This window comes from Neodiprion lecontei, chromosome 6, assembly GCF_021901455.1.
Source record: "Neodiprion lecontei isolate iyNeoLeco1 chromosome 6, iyNeoLeco1.1, whole genome shotgun sequence".
Taxonomy (NCBI): domain Eukaryota; kingdom Metazoa; phylum Arthropoda; class Insecta; order Hymenoptera; family Diprionidae; genus Neodiprion; species Neodiprion lecontei.
Genome location: NC_060265.1, coordinates 30,419,247 through 30,440,948, shown reverse-complemented (window position 1 = coordinate 30,440,948; position 21,702 = coordinate 30,419,247). Strand labels below are relative to the sequence as shown.

At 48.8% G+C, this 21,702-nt stretch overlaps 1 protein-coding gene across 6 annotated transcripts in view; it reads left to right on the top strand.

Annotated features, from left to right (window-relative positions):
• LOC107224420 (nucleolysin TIAR) overlaps window positions 1-21,702 on the top strand; it is a 310,510-nt gene that overhangs the window by 189,927 nt on the left and 98,881 nt on the right. Inside the window, exons 1-2 of one of the 6 annotated variants that reach the window (XM_046744105.1) lie at window positions 11,289-11,466; window positions 11,561-12,051. The exons of 4 other annotated variants lie outside the window; for them this stretch is intronic. In XM_046744105.1, the coding sequence (XP_046600061.1) occupies window positions 11,889-12,051 (163 nt within the window). In that variant the 5' untranslated portion in view covers window positions 11,289-11,466; window positions 11,561-11,888. Of the gene's footprint in view, window positions 1-11,288; window positions 12,052-21,702 lie in introns of those variants that run through there. One more of the 6 variants, XM_046744104.1, reaches the window with a different exon arrangement.

Below are 21,702 nucleotides of genomic sequence, written 5' to 3'. Positions count from 1 at the left end.
GGGAGGCAAGTGTTTTGATAAGGCCAGGAGCCCGGCTAGAGGTTGGCACAGGCATACCTCCCGCCTACCCCGTGTCGTAGGTATATAATATCGCATTGGCATGTGATGCGTGTACACGAGCTGGCCGGCCTGAGGGTATTGCGGGAAATAATAATACAGTTGGCGAATGTTTGAATCTGTTCGAGTTTGAGCCGGGGCCAAAAGCGGCGGCACATACGCCGGGGGTTACAGGGGTGTGCCGAAGGGGGGTGAGGCCCCGGGGCTGCCGGGTGAGAACAGCTGCCAACGAGCGTATTGTTGATTGTTTGTAATTAATACATGAAAACAACAGGTAGCATGGCCGACCAAATTTCTGTCCCGCTGTGCCTTCCGCTCCGCGTGTGTGTGTGGGGGTGTGACTGCGTTTGTGCGGCACACACGTGACGCCGGGTAGAATTCAGCGCTCGTGCAACGTACATCACAGTCGTCGTCGCTGCACCGGGGCTTGTGGGGCGCGGGAATGGCGTGCCGGGTAAGTGGCATCAAAATAACAATTTGTCCTCTATTTATTCGCAATTTATACCGCTCGCGTGTCGAGCTTCGATAAGCAGTTCGTCTCGCGATAATGATTATACCTGCAAACGAAATAACCACACCGTTGGGGAAGGAGAGACTGGACGCGTGCACTCAGGCGGGTACATGGAATACGCCTCCACCTCTGGACTTTGTTTACGTCTAATGGATTGTGGGATCCGGTTATGAGCCCCCCGAGATCGTACGTCGAATGCTGAACGTCGAATGAAGGATGAAGCGACAGATAAAAAAACAAACGTGACGGAGAGAAAGACAAGTGCGTTGTTTTTCGTAGGGTGTATTATACTCGTACTTTTGTACAAATTGTTCCGTTCAGCAATCCGTCATGCGAGACAATAATTTAGAAGTAGTACCGATCAGTGACTGGCGATAAAACGGATCCAACGCTTTTACCATGATCAAAATTGAAAGTAGATGCAACCATTTTCATCACTTTTATTATTCATGTACACGAAGACCGTAGTACAGTAGTTCGTATCGTTCAAAACACTAACGAGATAGAATTTAGTTTGTTCGAATATCATTCAGGAATACGAAGCGAATCCATACTATGAAATGAAGGTAATTCGGGGGAGAGAGAAACAGCGACGATGTACGAACACCCGGAATGTAATGCAGCGTCGGAGAAAGCCGTCTCGAGATTGATTGAGGGGAAGGCGTGACGTCGGGAAGCGGCTGCATAAGTATAACATGGCGAATAATTTTGAGGCAGAAGTGTCGCGGGTAGCTGCAGGTGCGATGCACGCGGAGATCAGAAGTTAAGCCCCGGCCGCACTGCAGCGGCGAGCGCATTGCGCAAAACCCCCGTCACACCCCCGTCGTTGGTAGGTATAACGCTCATCGGGGAGTGCGGAACTGTTCCGCCCATTCAAAGAATCTCTCCTAGTTTTTTTTCACCCAACAATTTTCACACCTAATTGGGCATTTTGTGCCGCCTACCCGGAGGTATTATCATAGTAATGGACTCACGGGCCGCGGACCTCCACCTACGCGGAACTACCGCGCGACCGCAACTGCAGTAGAATCCTCGCGAGTTCAATGCAAGGTGCATTTCCACCCTTCCTTGATCACGTGTACAATTAGACCAGCCTATGGAAACAGCGGGCGGACATACCCTGAAACTGCCGACCGTGCAGGGTGGCCTTCATCTTCTCCTTCTTCTTCTTCTTCTTCTTCTTCATCTTCTACTTCTTATATTTACGAGACAGATGGCCTGGGGCACAAGCTCCGTTGCGGCAAGCGGCGCTACAAGCGGTTGCTCATAGTTTGCAGAATTTATCACCTTCGCAGGAAGCTCCGCCGCGCGATCGACCAACAACCGGAGTCGTACCCCCCCCCCCCACACACACACACACACACACACATACTATGGCAGGTTCCACGGATGAACTGCATTCTTTTCAGCTAATGCCAGAAACTAAATCTTCCTTTGCCATAGACCACCCCGCGGTTACTTATTACACCCACCCCCCCATCATTTTTCCAACCTCCAAACACCGCCGCGGTAACGCACGCTCGACGAGCTTCCCACTTATCGTTACCACCCGACATAACCCGCCATTGGGTCCGAAAGAGCTTAAACGGAGTTCGTACATTTCGGACCACTTAGTCGGGTGCATTTAACTCCGTAGGGAACATTTTTGAGCCATTGCAGTACTCCGTTAGGGGGAAGAAAGCTTCTATTTCTATTATATTAGTCTTATGCATGTTTTAGGGTGGATATTATACGTAATTTAATTATCTCAAAGTGCATCGTTACGGTTGAGCAATATGTGAAATCCAGTCGGGAGAAGAGGTAACTTTTGTTCCATTCGATTCTTCCGAGAAAAAAATAACACTCGCAAAACGAGCTCTCTGCTAGTTTGAAAACGGTTCTCAAAGAACGACCCCCATTACCCGAATCTTCTCCCATCCCCTAAACTCGTTCATCCCTTCCTTCCTTCCTTCCTGATCTACAAACACACGTCTTATTCATAACGACCATACCTATTCTCCGGGTTCCCTAAAGAAGCGTCTTTGGAACGAGGAGGGAAGGACGGCGAGTCTTCGGTCGTCCAATCTTCGGCTAATTTCCACTATCGGTCTTCGATCTGCAATCAGCCCGGCACCGTAAACCATCTAGAGGGGGGCGGGGGCGAGGGCGGGTGGCAGGTTTGTTGTTACAAAGGAGAGCCGGCTACGGGACGGCAGCGAGGGACCTCCAAGCGCCGGGTTATGGACCCGTGTCAGAGCGCTATCAGGTCGGGGTGTAAAGCGGCGTGCGGGGGGCAGATGCCATTAACCAAGTAGCTATATTTGAACTAGGAAAGCGGGACCTACGGCAGGGCTGCTCGTCCTTTGGATCCTCCTCACCCTTCGACGGTGGCTGCTAACTCGATCCTCGAGGCCGCGAGGCGTTGAGCACCACTGCAGCCTCCCTAGAATACATAAACTGGCATTATCCGAGCACATACTATAACGGTATAACCGCCTAACGCGTTTCCAGCGCGAGTCGCACGGCAGCTGCTTCCAAGTTTGACGGCTGGGTTTGTATTAATTTGTTTGTCGTCGGTTAACGGGGCCCCCGATGCCCTCCGACTCGGGACGAGATGGCGCGGCGAGCCGCCAGAAACGAGACCTCCCTACGTCTTCTGGTCTGCATTCTAATTCCCCAGCTGCATCCCTCTCGCCATACATTCACCCTTATCTCCTTTCGCGATCGATGGGCAGCGCGATGTTCCTGCTCCGCACTCAGCCGACTCCGTTTTCCCTCATCCTATGGACTACAAACATTATCTAGTACCGTGAAATTCGGCAGAGTTTATGGAACATCGAGGCAGGAAATATTATGTACATGGACCAGGTTACCGAAGCCGTGAACCCAAGGCTGCACAGCCTCCTTGAGACGGACAGAAATGAAACGGCCGATGGTTCAACGGTTTCTCTGTTCCGGGGACAACGGATCGGGATTCGCGAATGATGGGATCCCGACGCCTCCCTTCTTCGTTGTCGCGCAAAACAGCCCGCCATCCTCACAAATTTTCCGCGGTAGACAAGTGGAGAGAGAAAGAGAAGGGTGGTGGGGGGTAGTTTGTCAACCGAGTTCACCGGAGTCGGGAGAACCTAATTAAAGTCCTGCGCTCTTCTTTCCTCCGTTCCTCACCGCCTGATCCCCTTTATTCTTAGACTACCGCAAAGACCGAGTAACCCACGTGTAAGGGCAACGTAGGGACGTCTTTCTTTCACGCTTCGCGAGGATGGAACCACCTAGTTAAGGCCGTAATTTCCGCGTCCGTGTACGTATAACTTAGTATCGGTGTGCATTGACGTACGTGCCTACTTGGAGACTTTGGGGGTGCGTACTGACTCTTTGGATTTGAACAAGACAGTTGAGACACTCCAATTCGCGGATAGTTGAATTTTTCTGTTCGTAATCGTTGCTGTCGACATAGCTGGTATGCCTGCATAAATTTACTCCGATTTCGGAGCATTGATCCAAGTTGCGAACGAAAGCTTCGACGAAGCTGAGGATAAAAAATATTCCGTTGAGTTATTTGATCGCAGGATGAGTGATTATTAATTTGAAATTAATTTTTCTTCGCCGTGGCTCGTCAGACAACGTGATCGAAATGATTTACCGCGAATTGAAATAAACGAGAGAAGGTACTCTGTACAATGGGTCCCTTTTCTTCTGGTATACAGAACGATAGCTTAGACACATCAGCCCCTTTCTCAGCCATTTGTATATATTGTATGAGGTTAGAAAGTAGAAGGGGGAGAAAAGAAAAGATTGCGGTAAGGTGTTACGAAGAGGGAGGTTGCTGTTTCGGTTATTAAGCGACGCTCCTATAGTTCGTTACTTCGCTATAGTCGAACAAGAATGGGAAGTAATGCAGAAACGACTCGATTATGTATATATCTGTACATGGGCGTTATATGTATATACAATGTATATGTATATCGAATAGGCGTGTGTATGTATAGATAGTATATACATTCGGTTTTGCGGAGCCAATTTCGTAAGACAAACAGCCCTAATAATACATTTATTCTGTTCGTGAGGGGGGGGGGGGGGGGGGGGGGGACGACGACGACTTGAGCAAGAGAAACGAACAAGGAGAAGACGAAGCAAAAGAGGAGGAAAAAAAAAACAGGGAAAGCAAGAGCAGAAAAAGCCAATTGAGAAAGGGAGAAAGAAAAAGAAGAAAGAAAAATCAGTCACCCTCTGAATAAAGGTAACGGGGATTAATTTTCTTTTAATTTGCCGACAAGTCTTTCATCATAAATGTTATTAATCGCCGGAGGGTGTCTCTCTCCTCACTATTCAACTGCGGCAAAGTTTCTCCTTATTATTATTCATTCTCCCCCTTTTTTTTTCTTCTTCTTTATGTTACATTCAATTTTGTACTTCGAATTTCCCTTCAGTCGCGTAGTTTGTCTGTCCATCGCGTGGACGAAAAAAAGCGTTCATTTCATTCTTGCGTTTATCTTGGGAGAATCTTTGAACTCGAAACTTGTAACGAAACGGAAGGAATTTTGGAAAGTTAACAATGAGACGGAGATAGAAAGAAATTGGTACAACAATAAAATAAAATAAAACGGTTCCCAGCCTCGAGGGGAAGAAGAATCTTCTTATGAAAACCCATCTCATTCCACTCTGGGAAATGATTGAAAACATTATGCTTTGAACAACAGGTGCTCCTACGTTACGTAATTCTATTTCGACGCACAAGAAAATACTCCGCCCTCTCACGTGGCATGGAAGCATATACAATCCGTCGGCCAAGGGGCAGGTCAACCGAAGCGCGCACGAATCCCAAAGGGAATCGACGAAAATCAATTTCACTTCACCGGGAATTTCTCTCACCGTTCGACGCGGCAATTCGAATATTTTCGCGCCACCAGGCGCGAGGAAGTCCCTCTGCATTCTCGGTCTCTAATCCCCTGATCGCTCTCAGAAGCACGTGGAATTCTCGCGCGAATCGCTGAGCTCTGATTAGGGAAACGAAGCGACTGGGAAGGAAATAAAAGTACCAAAAATTCAGGGGGATTATCGGCAAAGGATCATGCTCGCTCGATCTTGTGAACGAGAAAAAAAAGAAAATAAGAAGAGCGGAAGAAAGGAAACGGCATTTCGGAAAGGGAGGGCGATGCTTGATACTGTATCGGGGGTTGGGGGCAGTTCTCTTGTTTCATCCCGCAAATTCGGGCAGACTTGCTAACACGTAACGACCCGCGGCCCGACGCCCATTATTTTTTCATTCCTTTATTTATTCGTTTACACTTCGTTCCTCTTCCCACCTTCGCACGAAATTCACCGATCCGTCAGTCGGCGAGCCGTGAGGGTGTCTTCCACTTCCACCCCCCCGCTTCAGCAGCAGCAGCAGCAGCAACAGAAGCAGAAGCACGTCCGCTTCCAGCGGGGAATGGAAAAGTCTCCGGGCGTCGCGGGAGAATATTTCACCTTCAGTTAATTAGCGCGCAAGACAAACAGTCGCCCACCACCTCCACCCTCTGTAAAACCCTCTCTCACCCACCCCCAAAGCTCTGGCTCTTTCCCTGGCCTCCCGCAGCACCACGTGTATACATATATTATATATATATAACGGAGTAAATAATCGCGGCCGGACGCGTTTTAATTTTACACGCTAAGCGCGCTCTGCCCCGCTGCCCTTCCCTGGAAAAAGAGATCGGTAGCAAAAAGGGGGATGAACGACGATTTGTGCGAGGGGAAGGGCGCGGGATTCTCCGACACCGCACACACGCCGTTTCCGCCGACGAGACGAGCGACGTGCGGCACAATAACCAGGATGAACGTGTGAATTATTGACTGATGTTTGCGCGTTCCCGTACAGGATCAGGCGAATTTACCTCGTGTGGAAATACGGGAACGATTTTCCTTCATCCCTTAGCGTTTGACTCGCGGTCTGTATGCAAGCATACACGTGTTTTCCACGCGTATACACACGAAGCACGATTCGGTGCTCGCCGTTAGCCGGGGTTGATACGGCGAGTGGTTGCCACCTGCTTACGCAAAGGAATTTATAATACGTTTTTGCATTAACGCCCGGGGTTTGTTGCTCAACGCGAAAGCTCGATAATACGCCTGCGTGTACGCGTCGGAGTTGCAAAGACCCTCTTTGCGGGAATACCTGTGCTCGAACAAAGAGCGGAATAAAATTCGGATTTGCCATGCGATACCTCTGAATATATATTACATCTGTGAAGGTATAGATATTTCATAGATGTAAACTACTCTCGCCCACTCCGAAGGCTGCTATCGTGCTATAACAACGATACTCGTATAGCCGTGTGATACGACTACCTATACGTGCGCGGTTTTACGTACAAGGTGCGTTAATTAATTTGTAGACCGTGGGGTTCAATGCATATAAAGGGAACATTATTACATAATTATTAATCTTATACGCGGGTATATGAATTTACGCGTGCACGTTGGTATTTTCAAAAATTTCCATATTACCAGCCTCTCGTACGGTATTGTATATAGATGTATCGTACGACACCACACCGTACACGCATGTATGCCGTATTATACACGAAGGCGTTATCGATGTGGGAATGCGTGGACGTGGAATACGTATGTACGTATACGTATGCTTATACATTCGTTCGCGTAATTAGCCATCCACCTCCCTTTTTTTTCCTGCCTACATCCCGCGCTCCGCTTTTTACACTCGTCGCGTATAATCACGAAAAATACAAGTTATGTATGTACCTACGTATACGCGTAACATCCGGACCGTGCCTAAAAAGAAAAAGGAATTATAAAACGAAAAAAAGGCTAATCTCTGGCTCGCAGGTTACACCCGGATGGCCGGCACTGCCCGTGAAATACGTACTCCGATCTAGCATATAACAATTAGCACGCGGACGCTAAAAGTTATTCAGGCTAATATCACGGGGGTAATGCGCAGGGGTATCCTATAAGATACAGTGGCCTGTACGGAACGCGTTTGCGAATCTTTGCGGATCGAAACTCGCGTACAAATATCCAGACTTTCGAATATTCAAATATTGTCGCGACGATCGTGATTTCGTCGATCGAAACTCGTACAGTTTCTTCAAATATTGTCGTTCATCGTCATACTGCACGCCTGTAAAATAATTGCAGCTTCAGTAATTAATAAGGCTTTTTAGAAAGATTTTTCAACAACATCTGTGACAGATACGGTTGTACAGAATATCTGCGCATCAACGATTCAGTGGTTTGTTCAACCCTGGTCGGTCACACCGGGTGAAATTGACCCTAAAATTGATTTTTAGCTTAGGAAATGAGTTCTAAGAATCTGATAAAAAAAAAAAGATGCAGGTATTGTTTAAAAATGACGGAAAAAGTTTCTAGATTCAATCCGGGAGCGTCGCTCGCTCCGCATCGTCGCGTCGTTGCTACAAAGTCCCCGTGAATTGTCTTAGGTTAACGAAATTCGCGAGTATAAACGAAGAGCGGTGCCAGGGGCGACAAACAGCGAGTCACCGTCATCTTGGGTGTGTGCCCGACGGCGATGCCGAGGTCGCGGAGAAGCGGCACGCGTCAGCGATCCGTTTGGGGATTGCGGGTGCAAAAGCTGTGGGCAACGAGATTGTTTCTTTAAGGGTTGGGTAGACGCGTACCTACAACGGAACGAGGTAGCGAGTGAAGAAGCTTGAGAAGATTTCTTCCCCTCTTTTCGCCCTTTTTCTTAAGTAGAATTTAACAAGAAATTGGCTTTTTCCTCGCGAATGTGATTATGCCTCCCGACACGCGTTGCTCTCGGCCCGGCAACCCGGAGCTTCGAAAAGGAGCAATTCCCGACATAGCGAGACGCCCCGGTGTAAGAATCGTTGATGGCGGTTCGGGCGAGGGGAGAAAGCTCCGGGCGATTTGCTCGACATGGCTATGTTGCGGTAATTGCAGCTAATTAAGAGGTTCATCTGCCAGCCCCCGCTCTCTCGCCCCCCTCGTCCCCCTCATCGCCCTCACCTCGTTTCCGTCTTCAAAGCAATTCGCCCGCGAGGCTGTTCCGGAGGTCCTCGGGAACCTGGGAAGTGCTCGCCACTCGCTTCTCCGGCAGGCTGCAGCCAGGCCGCCCCTTTTCTCGTCCACGTACGTCTCCGATCGCGAAGCGTGACCGACGGGGTAGAGGTATCCCAGACCCCGTCACGCCAGGGTAACTCTCGTCCTCTTCGACGCGAAAGTAGCGTTGCGCGGTGGTCGGATACCCCGAAACCATTCGGTCCGGTTTTACCGCGAAGCCGAATTTCGGCCCCGTTCCACCCCTCTGGTTCGGCCGTCTTTCCGGCGGTCCGTCACCGCGCGATCGTATCTCCGCAACCCCCCGAGTTGATAACCTCCGCTATTCCCCTCCCTTCGTCCCTCGGCTGCCACTCACTCGACTTGGGTTACAAACGGAATTATTTATGGGAGCAACGCTGCTGCATCGCGGATCCTTTCAACCCCGCAACTGCATCTCCGACATCCCTTGTGGTCGAGTGAAGACCGTCGGACCACCTTCCGTGCTAGTTAGTTTACCTTGCTGCAAATTTCTCCCTCAGACATTAAGGCTACGGACTTACCTGGGTTACCTCGGAAAGCCGTTCCGGTCAAGCGATGCTCAATGTTTTTACGAGGTTGAGAAACACGATTCGCGGATTCGCTCAGTAACGATTACTTACATTTTTCTTTTGTCTGAAACGCTAACGTTATTTGAACAGTATATTACGATATTAATTTTTACCACGATTCTATACTTATTAACTGATTTTTCATTACCTGATAATTATATGTAACGTGTGCTCGTTATTCTTACTTTTTTTTTTTTTTTATGAGGAGCCTCTCTGCTCTTTGTAATTGTATTTTTTTTTTGTTGTTTTGTTGTTTTTTTTTTTTTTTGTTTACTCCTTTTCGCAAAGGTGAAAATCCTCGGTATCGTGCCGGGGAAACCGTGAGTTTGTACACGCGCTATATGGCGTGGAGTTAATTATGTGTATGAGCTCTGGTAACGGATCGGTCGCTCTCTTAGGGGGCGGCTTTCTCTCGGTACACGCAAAAGCATTCCTCCTCCGCCTCCCCCCCCCCCCCGCGACCTCAGCCCCGCCGCTTCTATGCCTCTCCACCCTTCATCCTCTTTTCCATCCCTCGGGGCTGCTTTTTACTCATTATAAACCCGTTTCATTATGTTGGTTGCGCTGTTACGAGCTTTCATCTCGCTGGCAAGGCACAACAAAATTGCTCTTCTTTTCTTTTACGGCCAATCGGCACCGCGGACCAAGCAAATTCCAACGTTATAAAACACCAGTCCCACCTTTAGCTATACCGTGTAACGCCCAACCGCCAATAAATTCGGCTTATTAGGGGTAACTTTTCCTCGGTCGACGCAAACCAATCACCCGCGTGGTATGAAACAGAGAGAAAGAGAGAGATTGAGCACAATGGTAAGAAAAAAGTAATCATACGATCTTGGGTAAAGAATTTACAACGAACTAGATTAATTGCCTGAGCGAAACGAGAGTGGAGTAATTGGAAAGCTGTGAATGTCCAACACATTTTCTTTCAAATTCATTGGAAAGTACGTATTATGCATGCGGAAGAAAAACGATGAATATAAATTGCGCGTATTCGCGTCCGGAGGGGTAGTAATAAAAAATATTCGCACATGCTCACGGTGGGAAAAAAAGGAAAGATGGCCGGACGTGAGAGCCGTCTTCTTTCCAAGCATCAATGTCACCGGAGCTTTCGTCGTAGTTCGGATGGAAAGAACAACCCTTCAGCATCGCGATCACTCTAGTTGAATGGAGTGCCGATGGGCGCCGCCACTAACCGGGAATAGCGGATGCGAATTGCCGGCAGCATCCCTTTCCGAGCTCTTCCGCCTCCGGCGACGATACTCGTGGCCACGATTCGACAGTCTCGGTGGGTAGGAAAGCTCGCTATGCTTTTCAGCGCGAGTCGCGGCTCCTTGAGAATAATCCTACAACCCTTAAAAAATCATCGAAGCATTTTGATTTCTGTCGTCTGGAATCTTGTTGCGGTAATATTACGGGGGGCGAGAAAACCGATCGACCCCAGGTACCGAGGGTGAAATTTCTCTGCGAAAGCCGAAAGCTTTCACGGTGGAAACGGTGCTTCCGTACGGACAGACAACAACCCCTCGGTTGAGTCGCCGGCGAGCGACTGTCGCCTCGTTTCATACTCGTGCGATTCCGCGACAGATCGGGGACGCCGGCGCCTCTGCGGCGTCGCGACGCCGGGCGTCGAGGGCAGGCAAGCGGGCAGGAAGGCAGTCAGGCAGGCAGGCAGGCAAAGGCGTCCCTTCGCGCTTTCCCCGCCAGACGAGTCGCGACTCTTCACTCGGCCGGACGTGACGTAACGCCGTACGTAGTAGCTCAGCGAGAAGCGAGAGCGAGGGAGCGCGAGGGAACGTGGGAAGGAGGCGAAACGCGCCGAACTGAAACTGATATTCGGTCTCGCGACCCGCAGACTCGTCTTCGTATCTCGCCGAGGGTTTCTTCCTTCATTTTTCTTACCGTTTACATTTTATAGTGGTTGTCGTGACCGGTCGAAGAGGAACGCGGTCTGCGCTCGGCGAGACAAGTGCGCAATTTGTCCAATTCGATTGTTAAAGGATAGAAACACGCGAGCAATTAAAGTATAAACAAGCAGATATCACAGCCATAGTGGATACAGGGCAGTATCGGCCCGCCCCCCTCCCTCTCTCCCTCCCGCCCTCCCTCCCTCCCGTCCTTCCACCTGTCCCCCCCTCCCCCTGCCCCCAATCCCTCGCCCTCCCGCGTTTAACTCGCAAAGCTTGTAAAACCCGTCTGGCGCTTGCAGCCCCTTGATTATACGCGAAACCGTATAAAAACGGGGTTATAAAACGTTGTGAAACCCTATAATATCCGATATAATAAAAGGTGAGCTTGCTGCATTTTACCACGATTTTTGATATATAATTCGCGGGGCGAAGACCGGAGCGATATAAATTTTGTGAATTTTGTGTACCGGTAGAAGATTTCATTCGACTCGGTCATGTTGGTTGATCAGCTGAACAGCTGAGCGTCGAGAAAAGGAACGGGGAAGTTTGAACGATAATAAGAAGGATGTTCAACTCGGGGACAGCGAAGAACTCAGAGCACGCTATAAGCGGAAGCTAACTCGGAGCGGAGGGAAGGAAAGCGAAGTGCGTGTTGCGTATAATCGAATCGTCTACTTGTAGCCGAAGAGTTGAGGAATCGGAGGATCGGTGGGAACCGCAGGCGGGAACCGATGAGGCGCTCCGGGACGCGGATTCAATTGTGAAGTTGACGTCGAAGCCGCGGCGCTATACGTCGTCAAGATGCTGACCATGTCGACCCTGATGATGCCCACCACCATGACCACCATGACCAACCCTGGACCCATTCCGGCCCACACAGTGCCCCAAAAGATCGAGCCTCCGAAGCTGACAAGCGTGGTCACCGCCACTCTGACCCACGCCGCAACCGCCGCCAACAAATCAGGTTCTTACTCACCTTTTACCATCGATTTACTGTAGGTTATAAGGCCCGAAATAATCAGCGAACGGCTGAAGCGATGCGTCGTTGAAAGACAACCGGGGTGTATATCAATTGCGTTTTCACCCTCTGCGCGAACGTACACGTCATTCTTACATGTTATACTATACGTGTATGTTGTAAATAATACAACGCAACCCGAGAAGGGGGAGGGAGGGGCATATTTAAGGTATCAAGTTTCGAGGTCCTCCTCGTCGGATGTTTTTTATCACCCCCAACGGAGGGCATCGAATGACATATCCACCCCCACGTCGTTGATCTATCCATCTTCCTCCCCAAAGAAGTTGCCTCCGGTTAAATTCCGCAACTTTCCACGTACCCGGAGCTTCGCAGAGGTGCGGAGGGTCGGCAGACCTCGCGATAATTACCGATGCCTAACCAGGGTGCTCGGGACGGAACCGGGGATAATCGGGCACCGAAATCCGAAGAATTCGGCAGCGATCGACGCGATAAAAATTACAATTTCCTGCCCCGTTCTCCCGGGGCGAGATTGGCCGAGGACCAAACCTTCGTGACTTTGTCACCGTGGAATGCTCAGGCAGGCAGGCAGGGGCGCCGTTCTTACCGCACGCAACCCCCTTCGGCGGTAACCTAGCCCAACGCAATCTAACTAGATCACTCACGCTAGCTAGCGGCTGGAGAACACGTTCTTCTGGCGCACGATCGGCGGCTCGTCGAGGCAAGGCATTTGATCGGCGATCGCAACGAGTAACCCGATACTCGGCGTGTCGACGGGAGAAGGGCCGAGTCGAAGGGCAAACGCCAATATCGAAACTCCGATGCTCACGTTCCGCGAAACCCGAGACCCGATAACGGCCCTCGACCCTTGCCGAATAGCCCGTCTGGCTCCACGTGCAAATCTCCTCTCGACGTTGTACGTGCACAGGTGCGATATAATTGGAGGTCTCTTCAAACCGTTGCCGAAAAGTTTTTTTCCTCCCATTCGTCCGGGTCTAATTGCGGTGACGAATTTTTTCTCACCCTTGACGGCACTTGCGAAAGGGAAATCTTTCGCACGCGTTTCCATTTACAGGAAGCTCCGGAACATCTCGCTTACATAAATAAATATGTGCGTATATTGTACGCTAAGATATACAACATCGTCGCCTACGGTGAAACGTGGCCCGTGCACGCGACGCGAGGATCTGATTTTTTTTTTTTTTTTTTTTTATTTAGTCTTTTTTCTGCGGTTTTCTATTGTGTCTTGATTCTTTTCAGTCTTATTTCAACTGAAAAATACGCGGGAGCTTTTTTCGAGAAGGAAAAACGAAGCGAGTTAACCTCGGATCTCTGTCACTACCCCGTTTTAGTTTGGTATGCGTGTCGACTCCGAGATACTCTTACTGGGTCAGAGGGTGACCGAGTTCATTAAAACCGGTAACCAGTATTCCATTTTCTTTTTAGATTTGAGGGGAGATCTTACCGTTTACCTTCGTAATTCGTAACGAAACGACGACTACCGTAATTCGTATTTTATACATGTTGGGGGACAACGAGTCGCAGTATTTTAGAATTGTTGAGGTATTTGGAACGCCTTGTGAACCGTGGCAGCGCGGTCGAAATAACGTTGGCAAATTGCGGTACACCTGAAGATTCGACTCGATTTCTTTCGCGTAATTGGTACGAAAGCCTTCGACGTCGCGAAAACGAGGAGGAAGCCTAGCGGAGTACCTACGAGAAAAACAATTTATTTTTCCTCTCACTATCGCCCCGAACTTTTACGGATTACTCTTGCACACCCTCGCGGCGGCATCCAAGTACCCAAACCGAGTCGAGAGAGTCGACGATAAGGAGGGCAGGGCAAAAATACCGAACGATTGACGTCGTTCAGACGTGCGACGAGCAAAGTGGACGTTGAAAACTTATAAAACGCGTCGAGGGGGTTTGTTTACGTCAGAAGTTGGTTCGTCGCTCGGTCGGTAGGTATACGGATACGTTATAAGTTGCGATCGTTCGGAAACAAGAAGAAGAAGAAGAAGAAGGAAAGGGAGCAGTCACCTCGCTCGCAACTCTCGGGAGTCAAAGCCCGCGAAGGGTGGATGGGTGACGGGTTGCAAAAAATTCGACCCGTTCCTGCGGGGCGGAGGATTTTATCTGCAAGGTGGTTGTTATAACCGAAAGCAAAGAGAAGGTAGCGTTCGCCGGGGTGGCCGGGAATAAGCCGTAAAAAAGGAAAGAAGAGAAAGAAGTATAGGATGGGTAGAAGACGAAGAAGACGAGAGAGAGAGGAGAAGCGGAAGAAGAACCGAGAATAAAGTGTAAAGCGCGCGAGGCATGAGGCATAGGACATAAAACACTGGGCGGGTAGAAGAAATAAGCCCCGGAGAGTAAGAAATATTAAGGGGTGCAGGTATTGCCTTTTGCTCGCTTTTAAGTGGTTTTTCCCATAGACCGAAATAACGCGGCAGGTGCCGGCCTCCTCTTAGGTACATATATATACATATATATATATACGTATATCCGTTCCGGCAGGTATACGGAATACCCATAACCGGCGTCTCCGAGACGTCATATCGCGCTTCACTTTACGAGGCCGATCGAAAGTCCCCAAAATTGTGAACCCCTAGCGGGGAGGGCGCGGTATCGATTACGCTGCCGGCCCTGCCGTTGATTCCCTCTCCTTACCTGCTCTCAGGAGAAAATGCGATATCTTGAGAAATTTCGAATAACGGCACGTGTACCCGGAGTAACGCTCGTTCCTCGATCGCCTCTTCGCCTTAAACAAACATCTGCCTCGATCTCATTAAATCTCAACTTTCCAAGGACCCCAACCTCCCCGTCCGCCTTCCGGATCTTCGTTTCCGTATACACGTTACGCTGTTACAATTAATCTCCCCCGACGAACATACCTACACCTCCCGCAAGTCGTGTATCGAAATCTATATAATTTGGTGGACGCCTGCGATTGTCGCCTCAGCCCATCTGGGCCCGACCCGACACCCAGGTCAGCCTCGATATCACCACCGAAAATCGATCCGGCGAGCTTTTCGATACGTCTGCGACCGGAGCAGGACCTATTTCTATCCCCGAAGCGGGGAGGGAAGGAGCTCGTAAAACGAGAGTCGAAAATTTTGCTGCGCGAGGTTGGAGTTGATCGGAGAAGTGTTCTGCAAGAATGGCGAAGGGTGAGGGGAGGGGGGGGGGGGGCGGGGGTGGAGAGTTAGCCAAGCGGGTGGATCGCAATGCTTGGGAAACCGGTGGCGATGGTGGTGGTGGCGGTGGTGGTGGTGGTGGAAATACGGACGGTTGAAATGATATTGTTTTAGCAGAAAACGAGTCCTTGGTGGACGCTTAGAGGCCCCATTCTCCCGCGGACCGCTCGCCGCCGTAAAAAGTGAATGTGTGAAAATATCAGGCGGTCGTGGGGGGGAGAAGCGGAAAGCGAGAGAAGAAACGGAGAGGAGGGTAGAGAAACGAAAATAAAAACAAAACGAAATAAGAATGAAAAAAGGAAAAAAAAAAACAAAAACACACACACACAGAAACAGAAACAGAAAAAAAGAAGGAAAACACGGAGGGGATGCATATCGCTCCCCCATGTCTCTCAGGAATATGCCGTTCGCATTGCCCCGCAGGCTAGCTGCTCCCACGCTCTGGACTCTCTCGGCTCCCTCGCAATATCAACGTAGGTATCGTTGTATGCCTGTGCGTGTCTACGCACCCCATGCGTGCCATTCGCACGCGAGAAGCGCCGGTTACACGCGAGCTTTCAGGGAGAACGGAGGGAGGGTTTTATTCCGGAGATACGCAAGGTGGAAGGAAAGCTCCTCCTATCAAACGCGTCTTTAAGGGTTGCCCTATTTCGGGTGGTGGGTAGACGTCTCTTGCCGAAATTCGCGACAAAATTTTACACCACCTCGCGGCCTCGAGAGGCTCGTCGAACTTTAACCACCGCGATTATATCCAACCCCTCGGCGATTCTGGATGGCTGACCAACGAAACGGAGAAAAGGGATCGAGATTCTTTTCGACTCTCGCGAGCCGGGCTTTTGATCTGCATATTTCTAGATCAAGACGTCTACGGGACGTAATGTAGACGCTTGGAAAAAAACAAGCCTTAAAGAGCCACCGGCTGCAGACGTGACGTTGACGACGATGACTCGTCGAAATACACCCCCTACTATTTCTCTTCCTTCCGCTTCTCTTTTCTCCCCGACTTCTCCCCTTTCTTTCAACCACTTTCTCTTCGTCGTTTTTCCCCCTTTTCAGCCTCACCCTAGCCTCGTCGTTAATAGGTAACGCGCGTCGTTCACGGTGCGTGGCACACCGGCAAAGCTCGCAAGCAAGATACCACACCGCAAGCTAGCCAGTTCCTTGGTCTCCTCCTTCTCAAAACACTCATCCTCACGGTCAAGATACTCTCTTATACCCTCTATCTTTCCTTCTCTCTCTCTCTCTCTCTCTCTCTCTCTCTGCGCGGTCGACTCCAACTCCAGACTCCAGACTCCAGACTTACTGGAGCTTTCAGACTCCTCGCGAGAGCCAACAAGCAGTTCCCTGCCGTGGCTAACAACTCGGCTTCCTCGAATACTGTGTGTATATACAGTATATATTTAGCCTATAAATACACGCCCGGCACACATTCACTTTGCTACGTGTATACACTGGGTGAAACAATTTGTTCCAAAGACTGGGATTCCTTCAACGATTACAACTTCAGTTGTTAAACTCCGGCCACAAATATTCTCATATAGATATGAAAATCGAAACCGTTTAGCGATGAACGAGTCTTCGGTGAATTCTTCCAAAATTACAATAATTGGTACATCATGCTATCCAGTAACATTCCTCGACCATTACGATTCTCAGACCGTCGCATATATGCTTTCAGTGATTATTCGGATGACTTAATGGTACAAACAAAATATCTACAGCTCAGTAACATAAAAAAAAAAAAAAAAACTTTTCAAGCAATACAGAATATCTTATAATTTCCTTTGTAATCAATTTTGCATAAACCGATAGCCATTTTTTTTTTTTTTTTTTCATACAGTTTCTCAACACGAGTGCCACTAGTTTACTGGATGTGAATCTGCGACTTTCCTCAAACGTCGCGAACTGTTCGGAAAAATCGATAGTCCCGACTAAGTCTTGCCGTTGCACTAACGTTTTCAAAGCGGTGCCTGCTGCGCTCCTTGTGCCGCACGTAAGTTCCAGCCCAATTTTCTCTTCTCGATAAACCGTGCGCAACGATTGCATTGAGGGAAAATCAGTCGCTAAGAAAAATCTCGGCTTCAACTTTCCGAGGTATCCCTACACTGCCCTACTCTTAAATCTATGTAGGTATACATACAAATACTCACATGTTTCGTAACAGAGTCGAGCAACTAATTGGAAGATTTTTAACATTTCCAATTAGGCCTGTTGGTAAGATGGATCCCTGATTTTGCAGGGGAAAAAAATTAGAATTTCGTCGCTGCAATGACAGTTAATGTTCAAAATTAAGATAAAGTGGGTGAGGTGAATCGAATGTGGAAAAATTGTGTACCGGATCTTAGCGGTTTAAAAATCTTCTCTTACTATTTTCAATGAGACCTTCACCGTCGTTTTATCTCCATGACCGTGTGAGATAGAATTCGTGCTGCTACCGCGATTAGACGTATACTTTGTCAAAAAAAATTAGATCGAGAATAAATATACCCGGTATCTGGTGAATATCACCCGATGATAAAGAAAAAACGAACTGAGACCACCTCCCGGGTGGTTCTTTTTTTTAATCGGAAGGGTGGTAAGAGGCGTCGTTATAAACCAGTCTTTAAAACCCGCGCTATTACGTCGATGTGATGGCCGCACACTTTCCTCCGTATAGTGCAACATCCAATCCCCCCCCCCCCGAAAACGGCGATCCGCTCTTGCTCTTAAGTATACGAACACCGGGGCTGATGGCTGGGGCGGGTGTAAGGTTACCTCGTTAACATATATCGGGTCTGTAAAGGAGGGCGGGATCGCGTCGCGTATATCGGGAATGTTGGAACACGAAACGATACGCTGGAAGACGCAGGCCTGGGAGAAACAGGGCCTCGGCGCTACATCTCGGGGCGGGGGGTAGGTATTAGTTGGGCCAGCCACCGTAGAAAAGCTCGGGGCGAATACGCCGTCGGCAGTGCCATCCGCTCGAGCATCTCGGGGTTCCCCGCGTGTTTGTTCATAAAATGTAACTCGATTTCCACCCCTCGGCAGAGGGGGTGTGGGGGGGTTGGAAGGGATGGATGTGGGAACCGCCCCCAAACAGCGGAAGCATCAAAATATTAGCATATTGATCAGGCTCCGGCAACCTCACCGGGCTCAACCTCTTAAATTTAGGAACATAAAACCCACTTAGCGTCAACAACCACTCCGGCGTCCTTTTTATACCGAACCTGATACCTCCGCAGCCCCCATTCGGCAGAGCCCCTCGTTTTAAGGATAAGAACGCGACGAAGCCACAGCGGTAAGATCCGCGCGTGCCTTCCGTAAATTGGCGAACCCCTGCACTGCGCGTCGTCTGTCTATGGGTACGATATTCGCGAAAAGGACGACGGAGATACGCTGATGGTTATGTTTGCGCTCCGCGGCCTCGCCTCGCGCCTCGCCTCGCCTTCGAAAGGTTCTTAGAGCTTCGCTGCTCCGGTTCCCGGGTCGCTGAATAATTGCAACCAGAGTCGCGCGTACCGTTGCGGGTCTCGAGAGGATCGTGCAACCCCTATAACATATGTAGCTATCAGGGATTAGTCCTCGGCTGTCTCGGATATTCGACTCTATTGCGCGCTTCTACGAAATATTACGTGTCTCGCGCGTGGCGAGGCGGAGGGCGGGGCTGGGGGGGGGGGGGGGAATAGTGCAGGGTAATAGTAGTCACAATGGTATAACCGTGCCTTGACTAATCCCGACTAATAGGGATCTACTTGTCGGAAAGGTCGGATGTACCGGAAGATGCCGCCCGGTCGCATTAGCTTCCTTCTCTTCCCTTCGCCCCTCTTCGCCCCCTCCCCGCATCGTGCTTTCCCGATCCGCCAGCTCCTCCGCAGTTTCGGTTTCCGGCACAGCAGGCTTTGCGATATACGACAAGGGATGCGGCTCCCACTGTGAAATGCACTCACCACCCTCGGCTTCTCCACGCCCCCCCCTTTTTCTCATCTCACCCTCTCTCTCTCTCTCTCTCTCTCTCTCTTCCTCCGTCGATCTCGCTCTCGGTAAATCTGAGGCTATAGGTACTTGTGCTTCCCGGAGAGACGGAAAAACCGACGAATTTCAACGCGGAATACCCGCCCATCGTTACGGGGAGTGCTAAGTGCTTTTTATTACACATATTATTCGTTTTTTTCTACTTCACTTTATGCAAAGTTTTGGAATTTTGCTAAACGATGTGGTATAGTATACGTATGCATACATGTTTGTACCGATCGGACAATTTTTATACAGGGATAATCAGTCGAAGATGTTGGGAATTATGTAAACTGAAATTGAATTTCATATGAATTTTTTGATCCTACAGTTTTATTACAGATTTTGAATATATTCAAGTCAGAATTTGCAAGATGTCGCTGCTTACAGTCAGATTCGATAAAATTATGTAAACTGCAGCAGTCGTAAGGAATCGGATCAACTACTGCTCGGGTTTCATATCTTCTTCTTCTTCTTCTTCTTCTTCTTCTGGGCTTCGGTTGTTACAGGAGAAAAGTCCTCTGAACGTCATTCAATCGAAAGATTTTTTTCAAGCTGCATACAAATTACTGTAATGTAATTAACGAATTATTCACTAAGTAATAATAACAAATTCCATGAGTTTATTTTATACCGTTTACCCGCTTACAAGAAAATTAAAGATCTCCCGAGTTTGTTGGCAAATCTCAATTGCTTCTGTGCAAAAAAACGTTGTCTGAACGATTCGTTACAGCGCTACTGTAGCTTTCTCATTGTTATCGATGTATCCAATATAAATATTTCCTAAACACAATTATCGAAGTATTTTCATTATTTCGGTATAACAATTTTAATCCAAAAGGCGTCGTGAAGGACAGCAAATTTGGTCCTAATAAAAGGGCGAGCTGTGTTATTAGAAAATTCTTCGGTACTTTCAACGTCGGTTCCTGGAAATCAGGCAGCGACTGGAAGCGATCGGAGGGGAAGATTATCACGTTAATTGCGTCTCGTTTTACGAATCCCTAAGAATTTCGGGTTTTCTTAGAGTGTCGGAGTAACGGTTTACGGGGACGGAGGTCGAGGCAAGAGTTGCGTGGTCGTTGAAACCCGATTACGGTGGACCGATTAAATTCTTACTTTCATCGACTGGTCCCGCCCGGGGTGGGTGAAGGTCGCCCCTTTGATCCCGGAATCACTGCCAAGCGCCAAGACCAAGACTCCGGGCAGCCAGACCGCCGGCCTTCTCTCGGTCCGTCGGCCGCGGGCTTTCCACAATGTAACGGATCAAAGAAACAATATTTACCCTTTGCCGCAGAACTCGACCCGGCACGCGCCTGCCGTCCCATTTTCCACCCTCTCACCCTTTGGCTCTCTGTCCTCGGTTCTCGAAAATTCAAACCTTCGTTAAGTACCGAAGCGATTCATCTGAGAATCCTCCGTCACGACGGAGGGTTAATCGGTCAATATACGTCCTCTAAATTTCTCCGCCTCTACTTTTCTCTCCTCTCTGTAACATTTACATCGGCTAACATTCCTCTCTTTGTCCTGACGGTGGCTAAGGGATGCTCAGCGGTTTCTTGACCATTGGGATCCCCCACCCCTTTGCGATAGCGCGTTATATTCTTCGTATATCACAGCGTACCAGGAGCAATATCGAAAATAAAATCAGAGATAAAAATATGCCGGCTTACGTGGGTGTTCCTGTGTTTGTGTGTCGATATGTTATACCCAACGGCAATGAAGCTGAGAGTGTTGGTGCTGGTCTGGAAATTCGTTGATTCAGCTCGTGTGATCAAATCACAATTCAATCCTCCCGGCACTTTACTGATAAAGTATAGTCGCAATTACATCGAGAAACCGGCTAGAATGGCAGCAGAGAACTTCCGGACCGTCGGAAAGGAATCCTTTTTTCTTTTTTTTTTTTTTTTTACTTTTATTTTCTTGTCTTCTTCTACTTCTTATTCTTCTTCGTTACGCTTTCTACCGTATTTTACCGCCGCTAAAATATTATTCTTCAGGGGACCGCGGGTATGAATTAACTTTGATAAATGGGCAAATTATCGTATATATAACGGATTCAGAGGAACGTTATAATTATTTTCTCAACTTACGTTGACATTTTCAGGCTTATTACACAGTGGAGAATAGAAAGAAATCGTCGTAACGCGAGTCGACTCAATATTCAGGCCAGCGGAATGAAGTCGTTTTGATACTGATTTCAATTACCGAGAAGTTGGGCGACTTTAAAATTTCCGAGTCACCCGACAAAGATCATTGAAATTATTTCCAGGGAGAAATTGATTTCTCCACTTCGCTTATCGATCATACACATTGTCCGCCTAGTTGAACCTTCAAGACATCAGCTTCGTCGATTAACTGCAGCATAAGTCGTTGATAACATTAGAAATTTCACATCTTCGATGAATATACTCAATTTCTCCCCGTGAAGTGTCCTTCATTTGGTATATAACGAACT